Source organism: Mus caroli, unplaced genomic scaffold (genome assembly GCF_978045245.1).
Source record: "Mus caroli unplaced genomic scaffold, Mus_caroli_1 scaffold_3, whole genome shotgun sequence".
Lineage (NCBI taxonomy): Eukaryota > Metazoa > Chordata > Mammalia > Rodentia > Muridae > Mus > Mus caroli.
In genome coordinates, this window is record NW_028227258.1 from 66,344,888 (window position 1) to 66,372,399 (window position 27,512).

The following is a 27,512-nucleotide window of genomic DNA, read 5'->3' on the forward strand; positions in this document are numbered from 1 at the left end:
TAGAAGGGGACTTGTAAGTTTAGTTTTTCAAAGTCTACTTTTAATGATGGTTCTTTTTTTTTGTTTTGTTTTGTTTTGTTTTGTTTTTTTTGAGACAGGGTTTCTCTGTGTAGCCCTGGCTGTCCTGGAACTCACTCTGTGGAGCAGGCTGGCCTTGAACTCAGAAATCTGCCTGCCTGTGCCTCCTAAGTGCATGTGCCACCACTGCTCAGCTTTAATGATGGTTCTTAATCGCTTTAACCTCCCTTTTCACCCACCACCCACCAGAGGTAGTGGAAAAGAAAGGATATGGGGGAAGTGGAACTGTTTAGAAATGGTTCTTTGGAGCAATTCCCTCTGTGTTGTCTAGAAATCGGCAGTTCAGTTCACAGGTTAGCAGTGGCAGCCTGATCCACTTCCAAACACTTCATGGATATATCAGCAGTCCAGTTCCATAGAGTCAAGATAGCAAACAGGAATCAGCAACCGTAGCACTACCTAGCAGGGACAGCCAGGCCTTAGCCTCAGCACAAGTCAGAAGGAGGGACCAGAGCCAACAGGAACGCCAGGAAAAGTTCTTGGCTGTGCCTCTCTCAGTGAAGATCAGCAAAGAAGATGCAAGACCAGAGGCCTAGCTCAGCCTCTGTCACAGTCCCTCGAGTCCTTTTTATATTCCCTCCAAACATCACATGTCCTCCACCGGTCTTGCCTCAGCATGTTATCTTTTTTTTTTTTTTTTTTTTTAGATTTATTTATTTATTATATGTAAGTACACTGTAGCTGTCTTCAGACACTCCAGAAGAGGGCGCCAGATCTCGTTACGGATGGTTGTGAGCCACCATGTGGTTGCTGGGATTAGAACTCTGGACCTTCAGAAGAGCAGTCGGGTGCTCTTACCCACTGAGCCATCTCACCAGCCCCTCAGCATGTTATCTTGCCTCAGTATGTGCATTTGTCTCAGCTGACATCACTCTGCCAATCAGCCCAAGTCCATGGAAGCTGCAAGAAACTGCAGCACACCACCAGACGTTTTTTGGTGTGTTTCTCTCTATGGAGTCCCGACAAATGGAGCTCAACTACACAATGTAAGGTGGACCGATACATGCTAGTCGTTAGCAAAGAATCCTTCATCACGTGTCCTTTCACGTGTTTGCTTTAGCAGAACATCCTCTCTCCTGTGTCTGCTTCAGTGAAACGTTCCTTCACGAGTCTGCCTTAGTCTTTTACCTGGGTCCACTTCAGGAAAACATTCCTTCACGTGTTTGCTCCAGCAAACCACCATTCAAAACAAATGACTCTGTGTGGAACACTTAAGTTTCCACTTGAGGGACTAACTGGGAAGAGGACAAAAAGAAGGGACACCGGTTGACGTGGGCAGGGATGAGTATTATCAGACTGTGTATAAAAGTATGATATGCCATAATTAAACCCATAATTATGTATAGCTAGCACACGTTAATAGAATATAATATCAAACAGTCCTGATCCAGTTATACCACTTTGGGGTATTTGTCTGAAGTAAGTGAAGACAGAAGACAGAAGAAATACTTGCATGCCCATAGTTTTTGCAACACTACACACTGTAGTGAGGTATGGAATCTATCAGCCTTGGAGCCTGTCAACTGATGAGTGATTCACACACACACACACACACACACGGTCAAAGTCAGCCAGGAGAAAGAATGACATTGTGTTATTTTTAGGAAAATGGATAGCACTTCAGGATATCATGTTTAGTAAAAAAAAAAAAAAAAAAAAAAAAAAAAAGGATGAAGAAGAAAAGAAAGAAAAGGGGAAAAAAGAAGAAAGAAAGAAAGAAAGAAAAAAATCCAGACAGAACAAGTTTCATATGACTCACCCATAATTGAAGTAGAGAGATTATGGCCATATAGATGAAAATATTCAAGTTTAAACAGAATTTTAACCAATAGAGTAATAACTTGTGAGCGGTAGCTCACAGCTGTACTCTCAGCATTTGGGTGGCTGAGAAAGGGGGATGATGAGTTTGAAACCAGCCTGGGAGGCCCAGTGAGCTCTAGAGTAGCCACAGAGTGAGGCCATCTCAAACAAAACAAAGCACTACAGTAAAGTAGGCATTCCAGAATTAAAAGAAATAAAACTGTAAATAAACACTGAGTATATGAGTTTACCAGCAAAACATAAATGAATGAAGTTAGCTAATAGTCTGATGGTATAATAACATTTGGGAAGCTGAGGCAGGAGTATACCAGTTGGAAGCCAGCCTAGACTGTTGTTAACTTCATTTACATTGCTGGGATGAAATATTAGCAACAACAACAACAACAAATTAGAAAAGGCTTGGGGATAATCTGTGTTCTATGTAGAAGAATCATCAATAAAGATCTAATGGTCACCGAGTGTGGTGGCGCACGCCTTTAATCCCAGCACTCAGGAGGCAGAGGCAGGCGGATTTCTGAGTTCGAGGCCAGCCTGCTCTACAGAGTGAGTTCCAGGACAGCCAGGGCTACATAGAGAAACCCTGTCTCAGAAAAACAACAACAACAACAACAACAACAACAACAAAAGACATAATAAGTTAGGAGTTAGTCGGGGAACTAGCCTAGCTTATGGCCTAGGAATTTGTAAATAATATTAAACATCTGAGTTGGTTCTCCCCTCACCCCCACCCAGGTAGTAAGGCATGGGTGGAAAAGCCCGAAGCTATAGAAAGGTTTATTTGGCTTATGCAGTTCTGGGTTACTGCACATCATTGCAGGGGGGCAAGGCAGGAAAAACCTGAGGCAGCCTGCCATATTGGGAGGCAGGAGCAGAGAAAGAGGCGGGGTGCGTGCACCATTTTCTTGGCTTCCTCATTTTTTCTCTTGATTCTCATACAATTCAGGGTCCAGCCCATGAAATGGGGCCACCCATAATCAGAGTGCAAGTCTCACGTCAGTTAACCAAATCCCTTTATAAGCACATCTGTAGGTCAACCTGAACGAGACTCTCTTCCTAGGTGACTCTAGATCGTGTCAAATTGACGAGTGGAAGAGTCCATAATGACAGTATAGGGAGGTCGAGGCTGGGCTGTGTAGAGAGCCTTGTAAGTGAGTCTGTAGAAAATACCCCAAACTAGAATGGTGACTCAAAAACAAACAAGGGCTGGAGGGATGACTCAGTGATTGAGAGCATTTGCTGCTCTTGCAAAAGATGCTGATTTGAGGGCTGGTGAGATGGCTCAGTGGGTAAGAGCACCCGACTACTCTTCCAAAGGTCCAGAGTTCAAATCCCAGCAACCACATGGTGGCTCACAACCATCCGCAACGAGATCTGGCGCCCTCTTCTGGAATTGTCTGAAGACAGCTACAGTGTACTTACATAAAATAAATAAATAAATCTTATAAAAAAAAAAAAAAAAAAAAGATGCTGATTTGAAAGCCGGGCGTGGTGGCGCACGCCTTTAATCCCAGCACTTGGGAGGTAGAGGCAGGCGGATTTCTGAGTTCGAGGCCAGCCTGGTCTACAAAGTGAGTTCCAGGACAGCCAGGGCTATACAGAGAAACCCTGCCTCGAAAAACCAAAAAAAAAAAAAAAAAAAAAAAAAAAAAAAAAAGATGCTGATTTGATTCCAGCATCCATTTGGTGGCTTACAACCACCTGCAGCTACAATTCCAGAGGAAACAGCACCCTCTTCTGGCTATGAAAGACACCACACACATGTCCTGAACACCTGCAGGCAAAACACCCATCATACAAAACGAAGAAAACACAGTTTGAGAAGCCATGATAGTAGTTACTATTGTTTAGTGTGTGTGTGGATGCAGCGTGTGAGTGGCTGGTGCCCACAGGATGTCAGGCTCTATAGAACTAGAGTTATAGATGGCTATTAGCCACCAAGTAGGTTCTGAAAATCAAATCTGGGTCCTCAGGAAGAACAGTTATCTCTCCAGCCCCAAATAAACAAATCTTAAAAAAAAAAAAAAAAAAAGAGCCACAGGGACATGTTCAAATAGATGGTAAACAGGGCTGGAGAGATGGCTCAGTGGCTAAGAGTACTGACTGCTCTTCTTAGCCAGAAGTCCTGAGTTCAATTCCCAGCAACCACATGGTGGCTCACAACCATCTGTAATGGGATCCGATGCCCTCTTCTGGTGTGTCTGAAGACAGCTACAATGTACTCATATAATAAATAAATAAATCTTTAAAAAAAAAAAAAGGATTGTATACACTAGAGTCTCCGAAGGAAATACAAGAGAATATTAGGCAAAATTAATATTCTGTCAAATAATGTCTGGATTATATAGGAAAGAGCCTCTGTGGGGAGGGGAATCCTGGCCCCTGGGCTGGAAAGTTCAGAGTAAAGGGTGGGATGTGCCAGGTAGGGACTGAGGGATGCTGGGAGAACCTGGAGGCTATGTCCACTTTAATATGTTAAATATGCACCTCAGCCAATTGTCCTGGGTCAGAACTTCAACATCAATATTCTCTCATATGTGGAATCTAGGTGTGTTTGTATGTGTGTATTAGGTCAGGAAAGTAGAAAGGTGCCCATAAGGAAAAGCTCTTTAGGGATGAAGATTAGAAGGTAATAGAACACGTGTCAGTGGGAACACGCAGGGTCTACTTAGACAGGGAGGAAGGAAAGTAGCAAGAGGAAGCAGGAAGACAGGGAAGGCACTGACATGGGCACCAGTGAGGGCAGAGTAAAACGACATCTAGGATGAAAAGGTTGTAATGAAACCTATTGTGTGCTATCTTGAGGGGGCAGGGGAATTCCTCCACTGCCTCTAGTTCACTGTGGTGGATTCTTTTTTCTTTTAATACAAGGTCTCTCAGTAGTTCAGGCTGGCCTGGACTCTGTGTGAGTGTACTCCAGAATGGCCTTGTACTGGAGGCATTCCTTCTGTTCCAGCCTTCTGAATACTACGATTTTCTCTCTTTCTCCCTCTCCCTCCCCTCCCTTCTTCCCTCCTTGTTCACCATGTAAGTGCCTGGTGCCCTCAGGGCTAGAAGAGGAGTTACAGATGATTGTCAGCCACAGCGTGGGTGCTTAGATTCGAACCTGAGTGCTATAAATGTGGGCCATCTCTCCCCTTGGTTTGTATCTTTTCCACCTTTTATTGACTGTAACGGGGTAAACCACTGTAACTTATGCTTTGGCTTCTTATCTATCAAATAAGTTGATAATGCCTGCTCCATTGGCCGGCTTTGAGAAGTAAAGCAGTAAGAGAGCTTGGGTCCAGTGATTCTTCAAGCCTTGTTTTTTTTTTTTTTTTTTTTTTTTTTTTGGTTTTTCGAGACAGGGTTTCTCTGTGTAGCCCTGGCTGTCCTGGCACTCACTTTGTAGACCAGGCTGGCCTCGAACTCAGAAATCCGCCTGCCTCTGCCTCCCGAGTGCTGGGATTAAAGGCGTGCGCCACCACGCCCGGCTCAAGCCTTGTTTTTGATATTGATCCAAAAAGCACATGGTAACAGGTCCTGGTGCTTGTCCCACACGGCCTGCTCCTCCTGAATTGTCAGAATGCTGGGATCTAGGCATCCCTACTGCAGTGGGATACGGGGATGCGGCCTTGTACATTTCTGTCAGTCTTGGCGGCTACTCTGGACCAGGACTCCTCAAACGGCTTTATTGATACAGAGCCGGAGTCCGGACTCATTGAAGAGGCAGGCAGGAAGAAGAGAGGCGTGGCAAAGGACCACTTCCGTTTCCGGTGACGCTAGCGCTTTCATTTCTTTCGGCTGAGGTGACTAAGATGGAAGCGTTTTGGGAGTCACGGGCTGGCCACTGGGCCGGGGGTCCGACTCCGGGCCAGTTTTACCGCATCCCGTCCACCCCCAGCGGCCTCATGGACCCGGCGTCGGCGCCCTGCGAGGGTCCCATCACTCGGACCCAGTGAGTCGCGCTCTCACCGCTCCGGGAATGGGCGGCGGGCCGGGATGCGGGGACCTCTGATGCGCGGGCGGCAGCAATCGGGGCTCCGGCCTCGCGCTCAGGGACCCTTTTCATGCTTCAGGAACCCCATGGTGACCGGGACATCGGTACTCGGGGTGAAGTTCGACGGCGGAGTGGTGATTGCTGCAGACATGCTGGGCTCCTACGGCTCCCTGGCTCGTTTCCGCAATATCTCTCGTATTATGCGAGTCAACGACAGCACTATGCTGGGTGCTTCGGGAGACTACGCTGATTTCCAGTATTTGAAACAAGTTCTCGGCCAGATGGTGTAAGTCGCCTCCAAGTGGAGCGGACAGCCTTCCGTTTATTATTCCTGTAGGCGGGATGGAGGGACTTGAGACTTTGGGTAATTGTTGAGACATTTGTGAATGTTTGGAATACTTTTTGGCATTGGTGGGGGGGGGGTGTCTTGGATTGTAGAATTGTGTGTAGAACAGGGAGTGGGGTGGGGAACCTGACCTCTGTTATCATTGCTTTCTCAATTGTATTTAAGGATTGATGAAGAGCTGTTGGGAGATGGACACAGCTATAGCCCTAGAGCTATTCATTCATGGTTGACAAGAGCCATGTACAGTCGCCGCTCCAAGATGAATCCCCTGTGGAACACCATGGTCATTGGAGGCTATGCTGATGGAGAAAGGTATTTGATAACTTCCTTGACCGCCTAACCTAGCACCTATGTAGTGTCTCTTCAGTCTTTAAACAGAATGGTTCTTTACACTTCTTTTGGTATTTGTGCTTGTGTAATACTCTGTGTGTGTGTGTGTGTGTTTGTGTGTGCATGCATGCATCTTCTACATTGTGGATTCTAGAGATCAAACTTGAGTCATCGGGCATGCTGGCAAGTGCCCTCACCACCGAGCTATCCTGCTTCCCCACCCTCAGGCTTTTTGACCCCAGAGAATTTCCATCTTTTATTTCAGACCTCCAGGGCTACACAGAGAAACCCCGCCTCGAAAAACCAAAAAAAAAAAAAAAAAAAAAGAGATGGAAGATTAAATCAGTTCTTTGATGTGTTTGTCCCTCTAGCTTCCTCGGTTATGTGGACATGCTTGGTGTAGCTTATGAAGCCCCTTCACTGGCCACTGGTTATGGTGCATACTTGGCTCAGGTAAGTAGTGGGCTTAGCGACGGGGAGAAGAGAAATAGAAATGAGAAGGCAATTAATCTCTTTCCCTTGGAATTCTGATAAGAGACAGGCTGGAATCCTAACATTGGGCAGCTGGTTTTCTTTGTCTAAGGAGAATACATTTACATTAACTTCCAGTGACAAGAAACAGCCTTGGAATGGAAACAGTGGCAGCCCTAGGCCTCCCCACTTTTAAGAGAGTCTTAGCTGGGCATGGTGGCACATATCTGTAATATTAGTGCACAGGAGGCTGAGGCCAGGAGGACCATGCGTTCCAGGCCAGCGTAGGCTGCATAGCAAGACTCACTCCATTTCAAACACAAAACAAAGACTCCTTGGGTTAAGTCACTTGCCAAGGCTGACAGGCAGCCTGGGGTCACCGTGGTGGAGACAACCAGCACCTAAGAGCTGTTTTCTCACTTCTGCGTGCACGTGCACGTGCACATACCTGTACAAAAGAACTCAACGCCAAACAAAGCCAGCACCCAGTTCTTTTGAAACAGTGGGTAGAAAACTCATCCGCTTTGGTGCCTGTTTACAGGGGTGAGAGTAGGTTGCCTTCTGTTAAGCCAGTCTAATTTCTCCAATGTTTTGCCCGCCTGTGTAGCCTCTGCTTCGAGAAGTTCTAGAGAAGCAGCCAGTGCTGAGTCAGACTGAGGCTCGGGAGCTTGTGGAGCGCTGCATGAGAGTGCTGTACTACAGAGATGCCCGTTCGTATAACCGGGTGAGAAATGGGCTGGAAGGTACAAATTCTGGAGCCAGGCATGGTAGTACATGCCTTTAATCCCAGTACTTGGGAAACACGGGTGGGTTGGACTCTGCATTTGAGGCGGGCTTGGTTTACATAGTGAGACCCTATCATTGCACGTTTTGCCTTCTTTCAGTTTCAAATTGCCACTGTAACTGAAAAAGGTGTCGAGATAGAAGGACCACTGTCAGCACAGACCAACTGGGACATTGCTCACATGATCAGGTAAGTAAGCTACAGTAGGAAATGGGTGACAGAGGGAAGCTCTTGACTTTCACAGAATGGCTCTTCTGGAGGCTCAAGCAGAAACTCCGTGTGGATGGTTTTGGAGGGAACCTCTCCAGGTTGGGGGCGGGGGGAACTCTCCAGGTGGGTGGTCTTGGAAATGGGGAGCTCCTTCAGAAGTTGATGCCTTTATCCGCCTTCATTTTCCCTAAATGTTTCTTCTTTTTTAGTGGCTTTGAATGAAATCCAGATGAATGTCCAGAGTGTTGAAGCTTTGTTCTTCTAAACGTGACTGTAGCTGGCTCAAAGGCAGACTTTTGTAAAATAAATCAGTTGTTTGAAGTGTTACACTGAGTTGGATTTTGTGTTTTGAAGCAGGATATCATGTAGCCCAGGCTTGCCTGGAACACAGAAATCTGCCTCCCAAATGCTAGAGGTAAAAGCTTCTGGCATAACTGGCAATTCAGTGTTTATTCTAACATGGTCACACTGAGACCTCAGCTACCAAGTACTGCTTTGTACCATGTCCGTGCTGTTTCCTTTCCTGGAGAGAACCATTTAACTCTTAATGTGTGTGCCCAGAGGTTGTCTTTCTCAATTATGCTCCATTTTCTTATTTGTTTTTGTTGTTGGGTTTTTTTTTTGTTGTTGTTGTTTTGGTTTTTTGTTTTGTTTTGTTTTGTTTTGAAACAGGGTTTCTCTGTATAGCCCTGGCTGTCCTGGAACTCACTTTGTAGACCAGGCTGGCCTCAAAGTCAGAAATCCACCTGCCTCTATCTCCCAAGTACTGGGATTAAAGGCGTGCACCACCATGCCTGGCTTTGACATGGTTTTCATGAACCTGAGCTTATCAGTTCAGCTAGATTGACTGGCCGCCGGGCCTCAGGGGTTCTGTCTCTGCTGCCCTAAGCACTGGGATTGTAAGTATGCATGCCACAGCACATGATGCTGAGTGTTGAACTCAAGTTCTTATGCCTGCAAGGGAAGCACTTGACTGAGCCATTTCCCTAGCCCCTTCACTGAGGCTGGCCTCAGACTCGGGATAGTCCTTTCTGCCTCAGCTTCTCAAGCTACCTGTGGGACTACAGGTGGTGATGGGGGACATTTAGGGTCTCTTACCAAGTATAGGATTCTTCTGCATGACAACAGAGAAGACCCCAGATTGTCATACAGTTTTTGTAGATTTGACTTACGTTTGATAACACAATGGGCTCATACAATATTCTCATTTTTCTCCCATGCACTACATTTTAAAAGAATGTAAGGGGTTATTTTTGTTTTTGTTTGGGAGGGGTTGTTAATGATGGCTGCAAACCTGACTTTTGTTAAAATGCAATTTCAGAGACAGGTATGAGGTATGTATGTAGCAGAGCTACTGTACCAGGGTGGTGCTCAGACCCTATGCCTACACACGTAGCCTCACATTCAGTAGATAGAGTACAAACATCTGATGCTTATTGTAATCTAGCACCTGGTTCTTTGAAAGCATGTGTTCATTAGGAAACCTTGAATGGGGAGCTGCAGAGATGGCTCGGCATCCAAGAGGGCGGGCTTGACTTGAGTTTGAGCCTCAGTACCATGTGAATGTGTGGCTCACAAGCATCTCACTGCAATTCCAGGGGACATCCGATGACTGGCCTCATGAGCGCCTGCACTTGTATACATACTCACATACATACACATAACCAAATAAAATCATTACAAAAACCTAAGTGGGGCAGGGAGGTGGCTCAAGTTGCTAAAGCACTTGCTGAGTGTGAAGACCTGAATTTGAATCTCCAGAACCCATAGAAAAGCTGGACAAAATAGCTCAAGTACTTGTAATCCCAAATGGCATGTAGAGGCAGGAGAGGCCCTGTAAGCTCCAGGGCCAGGTAGGTAGCTTGGCATAGCAAACAGAAGAACAAAAGTCTCTCAGATACGGTGGCGAGTGAAGACTGAAGACCCACACTTGTGCCTGTATTCACATACACCTGAAGGCCCAAGTTTAATCCCCAGATGACTCAAGAGTTGTCCTGACCTTTGTGCATGATTTAATGGTATGAGGTGCCAACAGTCAATACACAAAAACAAAAATGAATTCTAAGTGTAGTTGTTTCAGCTGGAAGTCAGTCATGTCCTATCCCTGGGGTGGTTTTAAACCCTGATTTATTTTTGTATTTTGGTGTTTTCCAAGACAGGATTTCTTTGTAACTGGCTGACCAGGTACTCATTATAACCAGGCTAGTCTCAAACTCAAAGATATATCTGTCTCTGCCTCTCCAGTGCTGGGATTAAAGGTGTGTGCCACCACCGTCCCACTGAACCTTGATTTCTAAAAATGACAATCACGGGTCTTCTGCATGGCACTATCGAGCGAGGCACAGACAGCTGCAGACACGTTCACGCAAAGAAAATCGTGGGTGGTCAATTGGGAACTTTGATATACTTAACACAGAAAGTTGTCAATAAATACATGTTTATTGATTAAACTGAATTATAAAAAACAAAACCAAAAAAACTTCCTTCTACTACTAAGCCATGCAGGCAGAGTCCACAAAGACAACTTGCTTGCCAAAACCCAGTTGATTCACGGTTACCATGATCTTTAAAAAAAGGAAAAAAAAAAAAAAACAACCAAAAATTACCCATCCAAAGTCAATGTGCAGAGGCCAGGAACCCAGCTCTGCTAAGGCTGTGGCTGCTGCAGAGACGACCAAAGAGGATTAGGCTGTAGATTGAAGTGACCATTTACAGTTCTCCAGCTTTCTCAAAGGCAGAAGGTTGGCTTTGAAGTGTAGTCCGTCACCAATAAAATGGCATTGCGCAAAAAGCTGGGGACCAGCCCAGGTGGCTCCTCAGTTCAGATCTCCAACGCCATGGGTTTAGAGCAGGCCAAACTTCTGGGATCAGTCCTGTTCACTATGTTATAGTGTGCTGGGAGTTAAAAAGACAAAACAAAATCTGCAGGGAAAGCACTGGTGGTCACAGACGCCACCCCTGTGCCACCAGGCGGGCATGTCTTGAGTATCTCCCAGTCTATGAAAGCCTATTCAATGGGGACACATAGAAAAAAAGTTTATAAATCCATTTCCTCTTGTTTTATTAAATGCTCCACTTATGTACACTTTAAAGATGAACCACTTACACACGTGTGCAGGCTGCCTCCTTGGCTCACAGGAGGAAACTCTGAACGCCTCAGGATGGATAAGAACGGTGTGGCTGTGGGGGAGGTTTGTTCTCCTCTATGGTACAGTACATTTTGGTTTATCACCATGAGTACATATTTTCTTAAAAAAAATCCCTCATGCAAACTGTAGAAAATTTTTCCTTGAAGTTGGCAGTGAAAAATAAAGATTCATGTCTTTCTCTGTGCACACCTCTATGCTTTTCACATCCGTTTCTTCTCTGAATATGAGAGGAACAGGAAAGTCACGTGTAAGCAGGAGATGAAGCACTCTGTCTTTTTAGTTCAACACTTAACATATGCCAGTTATACCTGTGATGAGCAGGTGTGCCGTCAGAGCGAGCATAACAGGACAAAGTTCTAGAGAGAAGGGACTACGCCACGGGGCTTGTTGAAGACAGAGACTAGGAATGGCTTCCACCTGAAACACTCATCACCTCACTCAGTACCTCTGCTTTCCAGGGACACATGTGCTCCTTTGTCCAGAGTGAAGGATGTTGTGAAAAATCAGGAAAGGGGTCAAGGGTTACAAGTGCAAAAAATATTGTTTCTGTTATATTTTGGTGGAGGGTGGTGAGGACAGAAAAGTCTATCCATTCTATATGTTCAAGGTGGTTCATGCACGCTTTAAAGCCACAATTTTATATCTAGAGCTGCTGAAGAAGCCAGCACCTCTGGGGAGGGGGGGTGGGGGGGGGAAGAAGCAGAAGGAAAGAGTTCAGTGGGATTCATTTTTCATTTTCATTTTTATATAAAAGTGTTAAGACCACAATGAAAAAAACTTATCCACATATGTAATAGTCAGTTTGTCAGCTACATATTCTTTCTTTCCATCTGCAGCAAAGTTCTCATGTTAACAATGATTAGATAGTATCATGCCCAAAGACATTGGCCACACAGTAAAACAAACAAAATCCAGAAATACTATGATACAATTGAGGTAAACGGGGAAATGAAACAACTTAATATCTGTCCACAAAGGATTGTTTTCCTAGATTTTGTCAGAAAAATAGCAAACACAGTGATTTAAATTAAAGAAGAAAAAAAAGGGTCACAAAAACATGTTTTTAGGAGTAACCAATGGGCCAGCTCCTTGGCTCAGAACTGATCACTACCGATGTTCCTAATAACCCACAAATTCACAGGAAGAGTCAATGCTGGGAGTGGCGGCATAAAATTGAAACTATAAACCAAGCACCCCACTGGTACCCATCTTGTCTAAGCCCCTCTAACCTCCCTCACCTTCCTTCCTGACTCCATAGCTTCCAGAGCCTCAGCACCTAGATCTCCATCAGATCAAGGTCAGCTTCCTCAAAGCCATAGAAAGACTCCGTCTCACTTTCCCCCTCAAAAAGCTGGTGAAGGCTTTCAGGCTCGACTGTCTCTTCAGGAGATGACCTGGGTCGGGGGGCAGAAGCCGAGTGCTCCTCAGACTGTTCTCCATTTAGCTTTAGCTGCTCCTCTAGGGAAGCAATGAGCTCCTCCTGCATGTCAGCGTTGCGTGTGGGTGAGTTAACGTTGCCATCGGGACCTGGCAGAACACTAGCCACAAGGAAGGACCGCTGAACTAGCTCTGGGGAGTCCCCAATGACACCCAGCACCTCACCTAGCCAGACCAACACCAGCTGAAGCAAGACATCAGAATCACAAGCAGCATCAGCCATTTCCCGAGCCTGTTCCTTCCACTTTTTGTGCAGGAAGTTCTTAACAGTTCGTTTGATGCATACATCTAGTGGCTGGATTTTGGAGCTACAACCGGCGGGGACCACCGCAGGCAAAGTGCTAGAGGCACTGAGCAGGGCCAGTACTTCTTCTGACAAGTGAGTGCGATGACAGTCCATCACTAACATGCTTTTGCTGTGCTGACAAGCTGTGTGCTTCTTCCATACACGGGTCGACCAAAGCTCCATGATTTCGTCGTCACTGTAGCCACTGTCTTTGGCCTCTAGTAATATAGAGTCTGGCACATTAGCGAGCCGATTTGCTTGTCCTCGGAAGAAAACAAGGGTGGGGAGGACAGTGCCATCTGCTAGGATAGACAGCACGACGTCACACCAAGGCTCCCCTGTGCCCACTGTCTGAAGAGCGTTCTCCTTTCGGTCATCACTGCTCAGCACCTCTGTGTCCAGGAACAAAGAGATCTCATCAATAGCCACAATCATAGACAAAGGTAAGTCCTGATTGTGAATCTGCCGCTGCACAAACTCAATGAAGAGTCCAGCATTTTCTGCTACATGCTTCGGTAACGTGTGGGCGACAGCTCGCCGGGCATGGGGAGTGAGGTGGTGCCGAAGCATGAAGCGCACAGCCCACTCATAGGAGATCTTAAACCCCCCTTCCAAAGAGCGTCCAATTTTGGTGGCTTTCTGAAACAAGGTCTCCTCATTTACAGGGAGCTGCTGCTCTCTCTGGATCAGCACCCATTCAGCCAGTTTTTCTTCTGCCTCAAAGCTGAGATATTTGCCCTCTAAGTTCTCTCCCTGAGAGGCTTGGAAGCGTCGAAGCCAACGACGGATTCGCCGCTGGGGGTTTCGAAAGTGTTCAGCCGCCTGTTCGGTGTTGCAGCACAGGGCAAACAGTACTACCCGAAGCTTCTTCACGGACAGCTGCTCTTTCTTGCCAACCCCACTGCCACCTCCACCACCTGATGCTGGCTCAGGATCCTGGGTGACAGGGCTTCCTTCTTCCTGTTCACTGACATTCAGACACTCAGTCCCCTCTGTGGCCGAGGGTGGCAGGGCGGAGGGCTGTGGGTGAGTGGGGGTTGCTGGTGGGGTTGCAGTTGAGGCTGGGGATGGAAGTGCCTGGAGCACAGGACCTGCCAGCTCTTGGGGCTCCGCTGGGGTGACTCCTACAGGCTTCACAGTGGCAGCTTTGTTAGGGACGAGGGGAGGTGGAAGATATGTATTCTTCATGCTCCAGTCCAACACTCGTTCAGGAGCCTGGCCAGGCCTAAAGGAATGGGTATGGGAGCAGAGAGCAGAAATGTCAGTTACACTTCAGGAGTTAAATCACAGTATTAGGAAGAACAGACATTGTGCAAAGTGTCCATGAAATGAGCATTACCTTAAGTGAGACATCCAACTGAGCCCTGGGAAAATGAGATTGGGAAAAAATGGTTAGCTCACTGGGGAGAAATGAAAAGCATTCCATAGATATATCTTGGAATTTCAACATGCTACCCCCTTAATCGGCTCTTACTATAGCCAGCCTTCCCAGGTTAGAATGCTTATAGTCTGCTATAGTGTGCATCTAAACAGTGAATGGGTGAGGCCAGAGGAAGATGCTCCTCCTGGCTCATACAGTATGACATCTTACCCGCAGTACCAGTTTCCCCCTCTTACCCCGTGGTAAGATGTTGCTAGATCTGTGGGAGGGGTTGAACACTAAATGCTTGGCCATGGCATCTCCCACGGAGGTAGCAAAGGTACACGAAGTGCAGGCCAGCTTGATTCCACTGTGGGAAGAGGAGAGAAGAGGACCAAGAGTGTATTAGATACAAACAGCAATTAACACTAAACAAAGTTAAACTTTGAGGTTTAATATGGGAGTGAGTCACATAACCACTTTATATAATAAAAGACTTGATATTATTAACAAAAGAGCACCAAAAAGTGTTTTATTACCTTACAGAATTTTTAAACAAAGCCAAATACTTGGGACTTTTCCGTGGAACATGATTGCTGAGAAAGACAAAGAAGCAGAGAGTTACAACCAATGACAATGTCCAGCCAAAGAGACACCTTCACAATCCACACCAGTTTGACCATCAGGCTTCTCAAACTTCAATATAAACACAAAATAACTGGAGGATCAATTACAATTCACATTTTAATTCAGGCCTAGATAAAAATGATGTCACTGAGAGGCCTGCTCTTTTCTAAGGTGAAGTGGAGGGAGTGTGGATATGGGGTGGAGGGGAGGCTGGGGGAAAAATACTAGGGGGAGGGGAAACTGCTGTTGGGATGTAATATACGAGAGAATTAAAAATATAAAAAAGGATTAGCATTTCTAACAAGCTCCCATCCAATGCTCGGGCTACACTTGCAGTAGGGAGACCCTAGGGGATTATGTAGAGCAGACTAACAGAGCCAACTCAATATGGTTTGTTCTATTACCTTCCGAGAAGAGATGGACACACAGCTTTAAAGTTGAAGAAAAAAACAAAATAGAAATGGGAGGGAATTAAATAAGTTTTGGACTCCAAACTAGAAATCCTGGTTTCTCATGACTTACTTAATCATGTGATTGGCATAAGCTCTAGAGCAGCAGGTGCTGTAGCGACAGAGAGAACAATGCACATAGGTAGGGAAATGATTAGGGAAATCTGGAATCTCAAAGCTGCACTCCAGACATGTCTGCCGGCCCATGACGCTCCTGTCAAAAACAAAACTGTCATTACTTCCTCAGGTATCACATAAGCGTAAGATTTTGACCCTGAAAGAGATTGTATCTGATTTCTTTGGCTATTAGGAAATACCCTGCCCAGATAGTCCCCACCCGCCTATCATTTAGAAGGAGGCACTGACATTTTCCTAACAGCTCTCTTCTGGATATTGCGCTGGACAGGGGGATAAAGGAAGACAGGTAGGGGGTCAGTGGAGGTCAGCGCTGCTGCCTCCTGCAAGGTGCCAGAAGGTGCATCATTTGAAGACACAGGAACAGTTCTCGGCTGCCCCCGGGAAGCCCGGATTGTCACCTGAGAACCAAGGGAAGAACAGTTAGCTAGGTGACACTCATAGGATGACACTAGATGACACTCACAGGAAACCTCAGGGTTCTGTCCACACCTACGCTTACTCTCCCTGAGTCTGTGACAGCAACCTTGGCAAACTCTTACCTTGGTGCCTGGTTTCAAGCCTTCCAGTTGCTTAGGCTTACGGAAGGTTTTATGGTGCTGCAGCTTGTGTTCAATTTTGTCCTTGGCAAAGAGAAACTGCAGCCGGCATTTGTTGCAGTGATAAACATTTCTCTTCTGAAGTGAAGAAAAGCAAAACAGACAAGAATCGCTTAAAGGTTTCTAGTGAATCAAAACCAGCACCTCTCTCCTTCCTTTCTGTTTGGAATTTACTAAGAATAAGAAAAGAACCAGGCAAGATCACTGAGAACTGCTATCTCACACCCTGACAAAGTGAAGGCCGAGACACACAGGTTCTCAGTCACGCCTTGGAGTGCATGGTCAGTGGCACACGCCTGCTCAGCTAGGTCACCTTAGCACCACAGACAGTACTATCTATTCCTGGACGGTCTTCTTGATTTTTAAAGCACACAAAAACATAGATGATGTCAAGTAAACAATAGAACAACTCAGACTCTCATTCTGTCCCCTCCACCTTCTAGGTCTGCCTTTAATTCTTGGTTGTTGGTTCATTTCCACAGACATCTTTTCACTGGCTATGTATATGAACAACCACAGAGCAAAGCTTTCTTTGGTTTCTTTCTAGTGGTGTTAGGGATGCAAGCAAAAAGCTGAGATCTTCCTTATGTTAGGCAAGCACCTATCACCAAGACTTTCCAGCCATACCCCTTTAAAGACCACATACAAAGCATAGTACTCCCCTTTGTATTCTTGCTTCCCCCCCTTTTCCAGGAGGTGGAATGTGGGGTAGGGGGCTTAATACATCTTTATATACAGTTGTTTTTGAGTATGCAGCTTGACAAAGGCAGTGTTTGTTTCAGGAGCCACTCTTACTCCCTTGCTATCTCACTTAACCCATCTCTGCATTGTAAATATATATAATTTTAGCAATGCCTCTTGACTCCATCCCTTTTCTCTACTTCAAAAGCCAACAACCACTAATATGGCCTACCTGATTAAAGCCTTTGGGTAATCTTTTCCCTCTGCTCTAGCTTGGACTTAGTTTACTTAGTGCTGGCAGTGTAAAATCTTAAACCTATCACTGCAGAACTTGAATCCTTTTCCTAGCCTAGGAGAATCCCCATAATCTATCCGCACATAGCTTCCAACATGTACCTTGTACTCTACCGTTTGCTCTAAACACTCTTTACCTCCCTACACACTGGCTCTGTCCTATTTTTTTTTTTAAAGATTTATTTATTTATTATATGTAAGTACACTGTAGCTGTCTTCAGACACTCCAGAAGAGGGCATCAGATTTCGTTATGGATGGTTGTGAGCCACCATGTGGTTGTTGGGATTTGAACTCCGGACCTTCGGAAGAGCAGTCGGCGCTCTTAACCACTGAGCCATCTCACCAGTCCGCTCGTCCTATTTTATTCCCCACCATTATTCATCCTTCAGACCTGAAACAGCACTTCTTTCTGGATATTCCTTCAGTTCCCAGAATAGATGCTTCTCTGTATCTTCCCCTATTCACAAAGCCCTCATGTTTGTGTGTGTGTGTGTGTGTCTGTGTGTGTGTCTGTGTGTGTGTGTGTGTGTGTGTGTGTCTGTGTGTGTATTTTCCTTTTAACACTAAACCTCTAACATCTAACCTAGTGTGTAGGAAGAAACAAGAACTGAATGATGTTTGCTAACACAATATTATCTTCTCTACCAACATTATTTATCTATCTCAACCCTGTCCCTAGGAGCCAAAACCTCAAATAAGAATACAGGATTGCTTGTGCTTGATACCTGGTGCCTCATGTAGTGTTGCTGGAAGGCATTGCCATTTTTGAAGACTTTTAGGCAATACGGGCAAAGCAAATGCCGAGTATCTTCATGGATCATCCGAAAATGGACATCTACCTCAGAGTAGAGGGAGGAGCGATACTGACACACCTGAGTTATTCAAGAAAGAAAATAAGGGTAAGGTGAACAACTGGAGCCATAAAGAGAAATAACAACAAAGATTGATCCAGGAGTATTCTTAAATGCACAGGTGTCACTGTTCTGGATCTGCACGGGAGATCTATGTGGATGGTAAGCTTAGCTGTGATGGAGACAGTAAAGGGCAGCAGAGTCTGGTAACAACCCACACTCTCTAAGACAGAAAAGCATCCTCTATCCTGAGACGGGCTCGGGAGACGGCTCTTGGTATGCACTGAGTCCCCTGTCTGGGTGTTATCTTCTACAAAGTCCTACCTATAGGAGCTGCACTATTACTCTTCCCATCGCTCTTCAGAGCTCATAAATGGAAGCTGTACAGTGGGTATTTAGAAATATCCATTAGTGTATTGTTTACAATCAGTTTGAAAAAGGCATTACCTGACAAACATAAGGCATCTCTCCAGGCTTGTGCGTGTCCTTCATATGCTGGAGGAACAAGGGCTCACTTTCAAAGGCCCACTCACAGATCTTGCACTTGGCTGGAAGAAGAAAAATCATTGAGACATGGACTTGGATCTCTCTCTCTCTCTTTGGTTTTTTGAGACAGGGTTTCTCTGTGTAGCCCTGGCTGTCCTGGAACTCACTCTGTAGACCAGTCTGGCCTCAAACTCAGAAATCCACCTGCCTCTGTTACCCAAGTGCAAGACCATATCTCTTAAGATCCACCGACACATCACATCTGTACACTGGTTCTGCTCTAACATTTGTGTTGCTGATGATAATATCCCTCTCTCTAACTCAGCCTTTTAACAAAGCTCTAGTCTAGGAGACTGTGAACTATTTGCATTTTAAACCAGACATTCCCTCTTTGCTCCTACCTTGAAGTCACATTCGCCTTCTGTCCATTTCCTATCTCTTATTTCTTTAGGACATACCCACTGTGACCTAGACTGCCACCTCTGTTATGATAGACAAGAACATGGTAGAAACCCTCACAACTGACTGCTGCCCATCAGCTTCCAATCCATCTACAGCATGGGTCTCTCACTGCCGAGTAAGTGCTTTCAAACCACAACATGAGTTTAAGCCTATACCCAGGAACAAAGATGTTCATTTATAAATAATTCATAAATATCTACTGACTGTCCATGAAGTACAAGGAAGAATTTGTTCTGAAATGGCTGACAAACACTAAGAGATGTTTGCTTTTTTGTTTTTGTGACAGGGTCTTACTACACAACCCTGTATAGCCTGCAACGCTTATGTATATAATGTAAATTAATGTTATCATAATCATAACGCTTATGATAAACCTGCAACTCAGATTTCTATCATTCTGTCCCTGCCTCCCAAGTGCTGGTGTTAATGGTGTATATAATGTCACTTCTCTTTCAGTATGAGCAGATTCAAGAGAATTATGCTCAGAAATTTGTCAAGCTTGATTAAAAGGATATGATTCTAAATTTTTGGTAAAATTTTTAATTGCTTCATATTTTGAATTATAAAGTATGGCTAGCAAAAGAGCTATATTTGTCTGTGTTTTCCTTTGTCCACTGGTCTTTCAAGTTTCTGCAAATATAAACATAGACTTAAAGTTTTAAGTATTTATTAGACAATGAATGGCCCACCCTCTGAATCTTTCTAACTCCTTCCTATATTTAAAACTAAAAGTTTATCACCATGTTTTGTGAAACCTGGCGACAAAATCTTTTCCCCTATCGTAATGATCTTACCCATAATAGCTATCATATAAGACATGTTTGTAATATTATCTTATTTTGAGATAGGACCTTACTATGTAGGCCAGGCTTGCCTTGAACTAAGTGGCCTTCCTACTTCTGCCTTCAATGAGCCTCTAAATCTAACATATAATATTGTCTTACTCTACATACTATAATTATATAAGCTCCTATACTTAAGATAATTTGCATTTTCAACAAAATTGACAATCCTTTAAGAAATATTCTGAATAAAAAGGGAGAGATGGCTCAGTGGTTAAAGTATATTAAAAGCAGTAACTGCTTTTGCAAAGAACTGGAGTTCAGTTCCCAGCATCCACACTGGGCAGCTCACAAGCATCTTTAATTCCAGCTCCAGAATCTGGAAGCAGGGCAGAGGTGGTGCATGCCTTTAATCGCAGCATGGGGGGTGGGAGTGGTGAATAGACTGGGAGGCAGAGGCAGGCAGATCTCTTTGAGTTCTAGCCCAGCCTGATCTACAGAGTGAGTTCCTGAACAGCCAGGGCTACACAGAAAAGCTCTGTCTCAAAAACTAAACCAACCAACCAACCAACCAACCAAGAAAGAACTCAACTCAATAGAAGCTTATGTTTCACCCAGCACTCAGGAGACAAGAGGCAAGCAGATCTCTGTGAGTTTGAGGCCAGCCTGGTCTACAAAGTGAGTCCAGAATAGCTAGGGCTACACACACACAGAAACCCTGTGTCTAAAACAAACAAACAAACAAACAAACAAACAACAAATGTATGTTTTAAGCAGATGACTTCTGTTATTCTAAGTGTTTGGTGTTGTTCCTATTTTGTAAAACCTGTAACTAACATTCTAGCTCACCACCTACTATTTCACGGACAACACCAATTTAATAGCAAAGTACTTTAAAATCATGCTTGTTAGAAAATAGAGAAAAGTACTCCTGTATTACTATTATCTGGGTATAATGAGCTCTCTGCTAGTGCCATTTAGTAAGCAAAGAAAACATAGATCCCACCCCTCTGCTGGAGTTTGAGTTTTCAAACTTACTAGTAGATTCATAGGGACTATGAACATTTTCCAAGTGGCACTGGAGCTGGAAAGGGGTGGAAAACTGGCGGTAACAGTGCTGGCAGATAGTGTGACCATCCACCTCACCATTCTGTTGATCAAGTTCTACGTGGTGCTTCATGTGGTTCATGAATCTGTAGCACAGCACAAAGAGAAAGTACAGAAAACTAAGTCAGCAGTCGATGAAAGATATGATACAGTTATGAACAAATATGATTTGCTCCCCAACTACAACTCCCTCCATTTGGGAGAGTCTTTTTCTGAGCCCAGAAAGATGGTCCTTTACAAATTCTGTGTATTTATGTGTGTCTGTGTATAGGGTCATTCATACAAGTGCTGAAGGAGGCCGTAGCTGAAGTTACAGACATTTGTGAGCCACCTTATGTGGATACTGGGACTTGAACTCAGGTCCTCTGTAAGAGCAGAATGCACTTTTAATTTCTGTGCCCTTTCTCCAGCTCCATATTAATAGATACTTCTTAAAATAATTTATTTTTACTTTACATGCATTGAAGTTTTGCTTATGTATACATCTATACTTACATCTCCATCCATCCATCCATATCTATATATGTGAGGGTGTCAGATCCAGGAGTTACAGACAGTTCTCAGCTGCCATGTGGGTGCTGGGAACTGAACCTACGTGCTCTGGAAGAATAGTCAGTGCTCTTAACTTTGAGCCATCTGTCCAGCCCCCATATAACAAGTTCTTTTTTTGTTTGTTTGTTTGTTTGTTTGTTTGTTTTCGAGACAGGGTTTCTCTGTGTAGCCCTGGCTGTCCTGGAACTCACTTTGTAGACCAGGCTGGCCTCGAACTCAGAAATCCACCTGCCTCTGCCTCCCAAGTGCTAGGATTAAAGGTGTGCGCCACCACGCCCGGCCATAACAAGTTCTTAAAACTAAAAGAATATTCTGTTCAAGGAGACTGTGTTCCTTACTCAAAGTTAAAGGTATCTCTTATTACCATAATGAAATAATTCAACAGTATTGCCCACTAAAAATTCTAACAAGACTGTCTAAGTCAGGTGGTGGTGGTGGTGGTAAATGCCTTTAGTTCTAGCATTCAGGAGAAGACAGATCTCTTGAGTTTGAGGCCAGCCTGCTCTACAGAGTGAGTTGCAGGACAGCCAGTTATACACAGAAAACCCATTTCAAAAAAAACCATAAAAGAAGAAAGACTGCATCATAGTTAATATTTCCCAAAAGAAAAACTTAACTATGTAATAAGAACACTTGTGCACTTCTGTGCAGGCTGTTGTTTCAAGCTTACCGAATGTTGTTCTTTAGCCTCTTAGTACAATGAGGGCATCGGAAAGACGTGGCAACCTTAGGAAAGCTCGTGAGCTGGGCTGCTTTGCCCCCATCCCGTCCGTAGTAGAAATCATCGACCAGCATAATAAGCTTGGTCTGGACAGCATCTCCAGCATTCTCATTTGGCTCTGGTACTTTGGTAGGTGGTGAGAGAGCAGGAATTGGTGTAGAGGAGGGTGTGGAAGTAACAGGGGCTGTCTTCTCAGGGGACGAGGGCTTTGCTGCCGATGGGACACTGGGCTCTGCATCGAGGGACTTGCCTTTCTTTTGGTACTCAACCATTTCAGGGCAGCAGTACTGTAAAAGAAACGACATCAACATTCCATTTATCAGGAACTAGGACGAGATAATAAATCCATCATGTCACTTACAGTCCTTTGGAATGCTTTGTTAATGTAGGTAATAAAGGACATGTTTTTGGACACTGGGATCTTATTTAAGCTGTCTAGGCTAGGCCACTGGTTCACAAAATCCTTCTGCCTCAGCCTACTGGGTAGCTGGGACTGTAGGCATTTGCCGGCACACTGAGCTGGGTTTAAGGTGGTCTTCGTCCAGCTTTCATCTCATTTCCTTCAGTGGCCCCAAGAGTTTACACTTCTCTTTTCCATGTCCACACAGCCTCAAGCCTTGTACCTCTCACTCACTGCTCCTCTCCCGCCTTTCTTGAGTCTTGAACTAGCATCACTTGACTCTAAGCTTTCTAGAGAAAGATGGTCCAACTGCTCCATTTGGACTGATACAAGAAAATTGAACGACGACAAATAAAGCAGGGACAAGGTAACAGGTTTTCATACTCCCAGTGATGGAGTTAAAATGGAGCTGAGGTCTTATTTGACAAACTTGCTGTCCTATGAGATCAGATCGATCACGTAAGACAGTAAGTGCTCAATCACCTATTGGCGGTCTTTATATGTATTTTATCACAGTCCCAGTTTTCATAGCCCTATTCTACAACAAAACACAAGAAAGAACAGCTTTTACAAGTTTCCAAGCCAATTTAAGCATCTGCTTTTCATGATTCCAGTATTAGAAGAGGTAGAAGAGGCCACTTAAGCTGGATCTTTATCATGGGTGGTATCACTTACACACATGTGACCTCTCAAAGCTTCAGTAACACGGAACTGGGCATTACACCGTGGACATATTTTCCGTCCACCGTCCTGGAGGTCAAACACTGGGATGGAAGAGGTCACTGGAAGAAGGGACAAGAATTGTTAAGATTAGTAAAGCATATGGGGACGAGACTGCACAGTCCCTGAGGAGAGAGCCAAGAGTAAAGAGCAAGCATGAGAGGCACTGTGTGTGAGACACAGTCCCTTTTCTGTTCTAACTCTAGGCCAGGGCTGGCAAACTGATGCCCAGAGACCATCTCAACTAGCAGCCAGTTTCTATTTTGATTCATGAGCTACAAATGCCACACCCCCTTTTTTAAACCACCAACTCCAATTAGGTAAAGTTTTTTCTTTCTCTCCCATTTATGGTTTTCTGGTTTGTTTTCAGAGAGCATCTTTGTGTAATCGAGGCTAACACTGACCTCATGATTAACCTGTTTCCACTCTCAAGTGCTGGGATAACAGGCATGTACCATGTGCTTGGCAGACATTTTCTTTTTAAAAACTGTAATGGAACTGAGCACAGCGATGTATACCTGTAAATTCAGTGCTTGGGAGGGGAAAAGAGGATCAAGTTCCAGGCCAGCTTCGTCTATGTATCTAGTTAGAGGATCTGAAGTCCCAGGCCAGCTCGGTCTATACTATCTAGTTACAGACCATTTGGCTTACAAAGGGACAGCACATTTAAAAGCAAAACTATGTATCAATTGTGACACTATGATACACAGAAAGCAGCACTCAGAGTGTAACTAGCTTCAAGTCAGCTTCAGGGGAGGAAGTACATTCATGTATAATTTCCAGAACTTGTCTCAACTTATAAAATGGAAACTATTTTGGGGGACAGTTTTATCTAAGACAGTGCCTGCCTCTTGTAGTCCACACCAGCCTTAAAGATAAGATACAGTTGTGGCTGGCTGTGAATTCCTGATCCTCCCGTCTACCCACGCCAGGAGCTAGGACTACAACGGGCCTTTCTGACCAGGATCTTCCTTATGCAACCCTGGTTGGTCTGGACTTTGATACCATCTCACAGAGCCTAACAATGCCTTTAAAGTTCTCCATGTTGTATTGTGTCAAAAATACTTCCTATACTTACAAGTAACATTATATGCACTACACAGGTTATATTTAGGAATATGCATGTATATACAAATACATATATGTATATAATAACAACTGATGGAAGGAGGTCATAAGTTTGTAGAAGGTGGGGGAGGGATATGTGGGAAGGTTTGGAGGGAGGAAAGGGAAAGAAGAAATATAATTAAAATATAGTCACAAAAGTAAATAAAAAAAATTTCTGGAAAGAAAAAAAAAGAGTTCCTTTTTAAGCCTAAGCACTATTGACTATTGTGTGAACATAACACATATCGTTCGTTCATCCACTCAGGACTGCAATGTGAATTAGGCTGTTCCCACCTTTTGCCAATTGTGACTGACATTGCTGTGAGCACAGGTTACAGGTTTCTGTTCTAGACTCTGCTGTCAATTCTTTTCAATCTATGCTCAAACACCAAGCTTCTAAAGCATATGGAAACTTAAAAATGTTGTGGAGACGCGTCATACTATTTCTCACAGTATCTGAACAGTGTTATGTCCTTGCCAATAGTACACAGAGGTCCACTTCCTCTATATCCTCACCTGAATGTCACTTAAATCTATTGTGTGTGTGTGGTCAGTTCTGTCCTTCAGTGTGGGTCCCAGAGATCAAACTCATGCTGTCTGTCAGGTATGGCAGTGTGCAGCTTTGCATGCTGAACCATCTTACCCTACCAGCCCATTCTGTTACTTTTGAAAACAACTGGACAGATGGCTCAGGTATTAAGAACACACAGTGCTACACAAACATCTTTAACTCCAGTTTAAGGAGGCCTGATGCCCTTTTCTGGCTCGTATGGGCACCAGGCATGCACACATATGAAGGCAAAACACCCATACACAACAAATAAGAAAAACTGAAAAAAAGCAAAACAACAACAAAAAACAATTATAGCTTCCTCTAACTATATTCCGACACTTCCTTTTATTATATTCTGAATTATTCAACTTCGATCCACATATTTCATGAAGAAAGAGTATAATCATTTGGCTAGATCAAGGCACTACTTTCTCATAATCTTAGATCTTCTCTGAAGAGATCATTTTCCTAGTTACACACCATCTTCTTTTTCAGCCAACATACAAAGGAAGTTCCTTGTGGCAGTTTCATGCACACCCAGTCTTGGTTGATCCTCTCTACACATGTCTGCTCCTTTCCTTTACCTACCCCTGGTCCTGCTTACAATCCCAGGACTCCCCTCCACTTCCTATCACATGGGTCTATTAATATCTCCTCCCTGATTGCTCTATTTTGGGGGGGGGGGGGCGTTCGAGACAGGGTTTCTCTATGTAGCCCTGGCTGTCCTGGAACTCACTCTGTAGACCAGGCTGGCCTCAAACTCAGAAACCCGCCTGCCTCTGCCTCCCAAGTGCTGGGATTAAAGGCGTGCGCCACCACGCCTGGCTCCTCCCGGGTCCTCTGCTCACCTCTCTTCCCCAACCATTTGTACGTTTGTGGTTTCCTGGCGTCTGTCTACACTTATTCATATAAAAATAAAATACATACTTATACAAAATAGAAATTAGGATCCACGAAAAAACATACAGTATTTGTGTTTCTGAGTTATTTGGCTAGTTTAGTTGAGTTGTTTGCTTGTTTTCTGATAGCTATTCTAATGGGTACTGATGTTATTTCACCAGGGTTTTTGTGTTTCCCTAAGCAGACTGATGCTCCTGGCCACCGGATGCTTATCAGATATTTCATGACTATCTTAAGAGATGTCTCCCCAACCTGCCACCTGCTGGGGGTGGAACCCAGAGATCACACACACTGGGGAGGGATTTTTCTCTCTGCTACTTCTCCATAAGCCCTCTTTGCCTCATTTTAAAAAAAGTTTTGTTTTTGCTTTTTGAGATAAGGGTTATAGACCAGGCTAGCCTCAAATTCAGAGATATGCCTGCCTCTGCCTCACAAGTGCTGGAATTAAAAGCACGGGTCACTATAACAGGCACAACATTTTGTGTGTTTACACACATGCCACACAGCAGGCATTTAGAGGCCAATGGCTCACCCCATCATGCAGGTTCCAGGGATAGAAATCAAGTGCTCTATCAAGTTTGGTGGCAGGCACCTTCACCTGCTGAGCCGTCACACCTGCTTAGCCTCACCTTAGATTGGCAGTAATGGTGGTAGGTTATTTTTGCACAGTACACAGATTATTTAGTCATTAGTAGTAATTTCTTAGCATATTATATCTGCCACCCCTCCCATTCTACAGGTTACGTTTTCATTGTGCTGCTAGTGTTCTCTGATGCATGCAAACTTAAAATTTCAAATTTAGCAATTTTGATTCTTGCCTGTGCTTTTGGCATGTGAGAAACTGTTGTCAAATCTAATCATGTGAAGCTTTCCTCCCATGCTTCTTCCCGGGACTTCTGGTTCTGGTTAGCTGTTTTACGGCAGGACCTTACGTGTGTACAGTAATTTTCATGCATTGGCCTCCTGACTGCTAAATTACAGGTATAAGCCATCACACTGGTTATTGATTTTTAAGATAGGTTCTCAGCATGGCCTATACCCTTGGTCATAATGGGTACACAGCGATCCATTTTTTGGTCTCACAAGTTGCTAGGTCTATTTACAGTCATGTGGAACTGTGTCAACTTTTTTCTTTTTGTATGTGTATACATATGTATGTATTATGTATGTGTGGATATTCTTACCTGTAGAGGCCAGAGATTAGTAACTTCAGGCCCCTTCCTCTATCACACTCCAAATTCATTCTTTCTTTCTCTTTCTTTCTTTCTTTCTTTCTTTCTTTCTTTCTTTCTTTCTTTCTTTCTTTCTTTCTTTCTCCTTTCTCTCTCTCTCTCTCTCTCTCTCTCTCTCTCTCTCTCTTTCTTTCTTTTCAAGACAGGGTTTCTCTCTGTAGCTCTGGTCCAAATTATTTCTGAGACAGAGTTTTTTTTTTTTTTAAGATTTATTTATTACATGTAAGTACACTGTCTTCAGACACTCCAGAAGAGGGTGCCAGATCTCGTTACGGATGGTTGTGAGCCACCATGTGGTTGCTGGGATTTGAACCCTGGACCTTCAGAAGAGCAGTCGGGTGCTCTTACCCACTGAGCCATCTCACCAGCCCCTGAGACAGAGTTTTTAGCCTGATAGTCACTGCACTGTTTTAGCTAGACTGAGAGGCCAGTGAACTCCATGATCCCTTGATGCTGAAGTCACAAGCATGTGCCACCATGCTGGCTTTTACTAAGCACTGGGGATCTAGGTCAGGTATTAGTGCTTAGACAGTAAGCACTTTATTTATTTTTGTTTGTTTGTTTTGTTTTTCGAGACAGAGCATCTCTGTATAGCTCTGGCTGTC

The 27,512-nt window shown here is 44.3% G+C and overlaps 2 protein-coding genes across 6 annotated transcripts in view; one reads left to right on the forward strand and one right to left on the reverse strand.

Annotated features, from left to right (window-relative positions):
* Positions 1-5,643: 5,643 nt before the first annotated feature.
* Psmb4 (proteasome 20S subunit beta 4) lies at positions 5,644-8,343 on the forward strand. Its single transcript, XM_021157812.3, has 7 exons — positions 5,644-5,833; positions 5,955-6,161; positions 6,387-6,533; positions 6,923-7,004; positions 7,630-7,746; positions 7,907-7,995; positions 8,226-8,343. Exons 1-7 carry the CDS (start codon positions 5,694-5,696, stop codon positions 8,236-8,238), a joined length of 795 nt encoding a protein of 264 aa, XP_021013471.1. The 5' UTR covers positions 5,644-5,693; the 3' UTR covers positions 8,239-8,343.
* Positions 8,344-10,567: 2,224 nt separating this feature from the next.
* The window catches only part of Pogz (pogo transposable element derived with ZNF domain), a 45,936-nt gene continuing 28,991 nt past the window's right edge, over positions 10,568-27,512 (reverse strand). For all 5 annotated transcript variants that reach the window (XM_029475118.2, XM_029475121.2, XM_085835687.1 and 2 more), the window contains 12 exons: positions 23,071-23,177; positions 21,945-22,282; positions 20,654-20,808; positions 18,333-18,433; positions 17,760-17,906; positions 16,002-16,136; positions 15,691-15,860; positions 15,398-15,538; positions 14,788-14,844; positions 14,506-14,618; positions 14,228-14,252; positions 10,568-14,113 (listed from right to left, as the gene is read on the reverse strand). In XM_029475118.2, the coding sequence (XP_029330978.1) occupies positions 12,442-14,113; positions 14,228-14,252; positions 14,506-14,618; positions 14,788-14,844; positions 15,398-15,538; positions 15,691-15,860; positions 16,002-16,136; positions 17,760-17,906; positions 18,333-18,433; positions 20,654-20,808; positions 21,945-22,282; positions 23,071-23,177 (3,161 nt within the window). In that variant the 3' untranslated portion in view covers positions 10,568-12,441. The remainder of the gene's footprint in view (positions 14,114-14,227; positions 14,253-14,505; positions 14,619-14,787; positions 14,845-15,397; positions 15,539-15,690; positions 15,861-16,001; positions 16,137-17,759; positions 17,907-18,332; positions 18,434-20,653; positions 20,809-21,944; positions 22,283-23,070; positions 23,178-27,512) is intronic.

Bases quoted from the DNA above. Each gene is read 5' to 3' on its own strand.
- Psmb4 (XM_021157812.3), top strand. From the start codon at position 5,694: ATGGAAGCGTTTTGGGAGTCACGGGCTGGCCACTGGGCCGGGGGTCCG. The intron at 5,834-5,954 runs GTGAGTCGCGCT...TTCATGCTTCAG, and splicing joins GGTCCCATCACTCGGACCCA to GAACCCCATGGTGACCGGGA. The intron at 6,534-6,922 runs GTATTTGATAAC...TTGTCCCTCTAG, and splicing joins GGCTATGCTGATGGAGAAAG to CTTCCTCGGTTATGTGGACA.